At 43.6% G+C, this 4818-nt stretch overlaps 1 protein-coding gene across 1 annotated transcript; it reads left to right on the top strand.

The window, feature by feature from the left end:
• The first annotated feature begins 211 nt into the window (after positions 1 to 211).
• On the top strand, positions 212 to 4529 carry LOC136471457 (U-box domain-containing protein 35-like). The gene is made up of 8 exons (XM_066469186.1): positions 212 to 571; positions 1038 to 1117; positions 1372 to 1493; positions 1588 to 1767; positions 1972 to 2287; positions 2379 to 2477; positions 2576 to 3004; positions 3384 to 4529. Exons 1-8 carry the CDS (start codon positions 394 to 396, stop codon positions 4146 to 4148), a joined length of 2169 nt encoding a protein of 722 aa, XP_066325283.1. The 5' UTR covers positions 212 to 393; the 3' UTR covers positions 4149 to 4529.
• Positions 4530 to 4818: the final 289 nt, after the last annotated feature.

Raw genomic sequence — 4818 nt, 5'->3', positions numbered from 1 at the left:
TGAGTCCTCTCATTGTGTGTGCAAAAAACAGACGAACGGACACAAGAAAACAGGAACAGCAAAGCCCCCGTAACAGTCTAGCCACCCAATAATAGGAGAAAGCTCATGGCCCAAATTGGGCGAAACAGCAAAACTCCCTGAAAACGCATTTGCGGTTTTGGGTGGCTCAATTACAGCAGACAAACGGGGGAGGGAGGTTAGGGCCGGACGAGCAGGACAAAATAAGGCGACGGGAGAGGAGAGACAAAATTCCCTCTTGTCTCTCTCTCTCCCCTCCGCTTCGCCCCTTGAATCCTCCTTCCCTTTGCTATCTGTTTGTTGGGAATCCATTGGGCCGGAAGCTGATTGTTGCATTGCGAAAGAGACAGAGACCAGTGGTGCTCACCATTGAAGATGTTCGCCTCGCCCTTCTCCGTGACCTCTTCGCACAGCAGCGAGCACGAGCCGGTTGCAAGGGACAGCTCCATCATCGTGGCCGTCGACCGGGACAAGAACAGCCAACAGGCGGCAAAATGGGCGGTGGATAAGCTCCTGACCAGGGGCAGCATGCTCCAGCTCGTCCACGTCAGGGGTAGGCGCCTTTTCAGCCGTTTTATTTATATATATGCCAATGTTGGGTTTCTGCATCAACAATTCAACATGTATGATATATGAGAATAAAGGCCAATTACTCGCCTTGCTATACCAACCAACCTCAACAGCTTTTGGGCTAGGACAATTTCTGACCATTAGGAGATCTTCAGATTCAGGCTATACAGTGCTAAACCATTTCAGCAATATTACACCAGACCAATTCTCCTAACAACAAGCTGATTTTAGATTAAGTGTTAACCTAAAAGTTTTGTTTCAATCGTGACAATACGATATGATGCCATTTTAGATTATCAACCAAAAAAAATGACACAAGAAAATGCCTATTCCTTTGTATGATATGCGCACTAAAAAAACTCAATTCTTCTATTCAACATGGTCTGCTTTATGTTAAAATCTTGGTCTGATTCATTAAGGCTTATCTTGTTTCATATGACCATTTACAGTTGAAGCAAACAAAGATGAGGGTGACGCAGAGATAACACAGCTATTTATATCATATAGAGGGTATTGTGCTCGTAAAGGGGTAAGTGCCCATTGAAAATTACTTTTTTTTTTCTCAAATATTGGAAGCATATATAAATGATATCGCTGCAGAATATTTATCAACTACAGAAACATCATACTGAACTGTACACGTTTAACTGCTAAATAGGGAATTTTTGGTTCCCAAAAAAAATAGGGAATTTTGGAATCAAATGCTTCGGTATTAAAATAAGAGCAGTAATATCCAGAATGGCTGCAAGCAGTATTCACGTTTACGCCACCTTTACATCGCAGATGCATCTGAAGGAGTTGATCTTGGATGGCAGTGACATCTCCAAAGCAATAATTGACTATGCCAGTAGCAATGCCATCACAGACATCGTCGTCGGCGCATCAACTAAGAACACATTCATCAGGTACATTACCTGCTCATTCATCTTCCATGGTTGCACGCCTTTACATTCCCATGATGCCTATACTGAAAGCAGGCATGATCATTGTACTCTGCAGAAGGTTTAGAAATCCTGATGTCCCAACGTGCTTGATGAAGATGGCGCCTGATTATTGCACAGTACATGTCATCCACAAGGCAAAGGCCATCCAGGTGAAGGCAGCCAAAGCTCCTGCACCCTTTACTACTCTCCCACCAAAGCAACACTCCCAACCAAACATAGAGTCTGATGCCTCAAGGTAAATGTGAGGATGAATTAGTTACATTGTAAAATGCTGTGAACATAATATGGTTCCCAGTAATCTGCACCCTTTTGTTCTTATCATTGTAAAATGCATGGACTTTCTTAGTCAGGTCACTCTTTGCCTTCATAACTTAACATCCATGTTTTAAAAAAGAACTTGTTAATATCAGCTAAAAGGAGCATTTGGTTTTTTAAACAGGACCTCAAGAGGGGACTGGAAGAAGACTTCTCATACATCGTCTCCGTTGGCAAGTAGTAGAAATTCAGTGGACCGGTTATCTGCCTATGCAAAGGCCCCATCGAGAGATAGGCCTCTTACTGGAGCTAGGACAGCACCCCAGAAGGATTTTGACGACTACATTGATTTCATAGCACCACCGAGGCCCTCAGTGACTCGTAGCTCCTTTTCAGATGACATTGATTTCGGAATGAGCATGGAGTTGCCATCCATAGACTTTGGTGAATCCTTGGAGCTCTCCTCAGCGATGTCCATGGAAAGCCTAAGTTGTTCCGGGGTAAGTGCCTCCTCAATAAGTATAACATTAACATCGAGTTCTTTTTGGCAAATGACACAATCTCTTGTTTTGTTTCACTTGAAACTGGAAGGATGTGGAAGCTGAAATGAGACGCCTGAGATTAGAACTGAAACAGACAATGGAGATGTATAACTCTGCATGTAAGGAAGCTGTTGATGCCAAACAGAAGGTGTGTTTGCTTCTGTATTGCTAAGTACCAGGTTCTTTCTTCCTAAGCTAACCTAAAGATATTGATTATTGAAACAATGAACAATGATCTGACTGCAGGCAGCACAGATGCACCAGATGAAGGTGGAAGAGTCCAAAAAGTACCAAGAACTACGGAATGCAGAAGAGGAAGCTCTTGCGCTGGTTGAAATGGAGAAAGCAAAGTGCAGAGCTGCACTTGAGGCAGCAGAAGCTGCGCAGAAAATTGCAGAGCTCGAGGCGCAGAAGAGATTGAGAGCAGAATGGAAGGCAAAGCGGGAGGTTGAGGATAGGAAGAAAGCAACTGATGCACTGAACAAAAATGATATCCGGTACAGGAGATACTCCATTGATGACATAGAAGCTGCTACACATAAGTTTGATAAGGCGCTAAAGATAGGAGAAGGTGGATATGGACCTGTATATAAAGCAGTACTGGATCATACTAATGTCGCTATCAAAATCTTAAGACCAGATGCATCACAGGGACGGAAACAATTTCAGCAAGAGGTAAATCTGATACAGCAATCACAGATTGTGCTAGCCTTGAAATTTACGAAACTTTAGCTAGTAAATTCTTTGTTGATATGGTCAGTCTATATTTCACAGCTTTTCTCATCTAAATATCACTAGAAGCGCATCAAACACCAAAATTTTTCTGTTTATTATATCTCCAACGATTTGTTCACTCTCACAAAGTGGAGATTTCTTCTCTTCTCACATCAAACAAATCTTCGTAATAGAGTTTTATCATTCCAATGGTTAAAACCTTGTCAATTATGTATATGAATTCATGATCAGGATCAACCTATTTATATAAATGACAACAATAGTATCGTGCCTAAAGAAGGAATTACCTGCTAAATCACATGCTTGTGACAATTTGCAGATTGAAGTACTAAGCTGCATGCGGCATCCAAACATGGTTCTGTTGCTTGGAGCTTGCCCAGAGTATGGCTGCCTGGTGTATGAATACATGGACTATGGAAGCCTAGAGGACCGGCTCTGCAGACGAGGAAAAACATTGCCAATCCCATGGAGCATCCGCTTCAGGATCGCCGCCGACATTGCAACTGGACTTCTCTTCCTCCACCAAGCAAAGCCAGAACCACTTGTCCACCGGGACCTAAAGCCTGCCAACATCCTCCTCGACCACAACTTTGTCAGCAAGATCAGCGACGTCGGCCTTGCAAGGCTGGTGCCACAGTCCGCAGCCGATGTCACACAGTACAGGATGACATCGACGGCTGGCACCTTCTGCTACATTGACCCGGAGTACCAGCAGACTGGCATGCTCACCACCAAGTCTGACATATACTCGCTTGGCATCATGCTGCTCCAGATCATCACGGCAAGATCACCCATGGGGCTCACGCATCATGTAGAAAATGCCATAGAGAGAGGAGCCTTCCAGGAGATACTTGACCCGACGGTGACAGACTGGCCAGTGGAAGAGGCTCTGGAATTCGCGAAGCTGGCATTGCGGTGCGCAGAGCTACGGAAGAAAGACAGGCCAGATCTTGGAAAAGAAATCTTGCCAGAGCTTACCCGGCTGCGTAATCTTGGGCATGATTATGAGACTTCCCAGGTTAGCAGCGCAAGTACAAACTGTTCAAGCTCCGCACCATACAGTTTCAATAATGATGACATCTAAGTGCCATGAGAACGGATCTTCTGCCGGATTAAGAGTATAGACAGACATAAGTTTGCCTTCCAGGTCTGGAAAACCACTGCCGTCCTTGCTTGTTCAGAATTCAGTCCTAACTCAGATGAGATGATCATGGACTGCAGCGCCTGATGATGGGGCCTAACATAGTTTCAGTCAACCAAACGAGATTGTTAGCGTGTAGATAAGGGGAGCATACAAAGGAAACTTATGGTGTGCATGTGTGTAAAATATGTTAATTTCATTTTAATGTAACAGCAGCCTCAAGTTTTCTACTATGGTTTGCCTCCATTATTTTCTTCACCAGCACGGTTCCTGAATTTTTTTTAACTTGTCTCCACCAATCTCAGTGGCACCATAATAATTAGTGAATTTTCATTCCAAGAACCACAAGACAAAATAGCGAAAGCTGGGCACTCCCCTTCTCTTCCTTTTAACGTCACACCGTTGGAAAGGTAAACAGTAAATTAGTTATTCACAGGACAGATCATCTCAATACCTCAACAAAATAGTAACAGAACGAACGCAAGATACCTGAGAATCGATGACTTTTTGTCTCATGCAGCACGAAAATGCAATATTCCATCCAACATAATAGTATTCCACAAGAGTGCAGTATGATATGTCTAGTTGCTGATGATAATATTCTGAGGGGCAG

Source organism: Miscanthus floridulus, chromosome 8 (assembly GCF_019320115.1).
Source record: "Miscanthus floridulus cultivar M001 chromosome 8, ASM1932011v1, whole genome shotgun sequence".
Taxonomy (NCBI): domain Eukaryota; kingdom Viridiplantae; phylum Streptophyta; class Magnoliopsida; order Poales; family Poaceae; genus Miscanthus; species Miscanthus floridulus.
The sequence above is the reverse complement of the archived record's forward strand: the minus strand, read 5'-3'. Positions and strand labels throughout refer to the sequence as shown.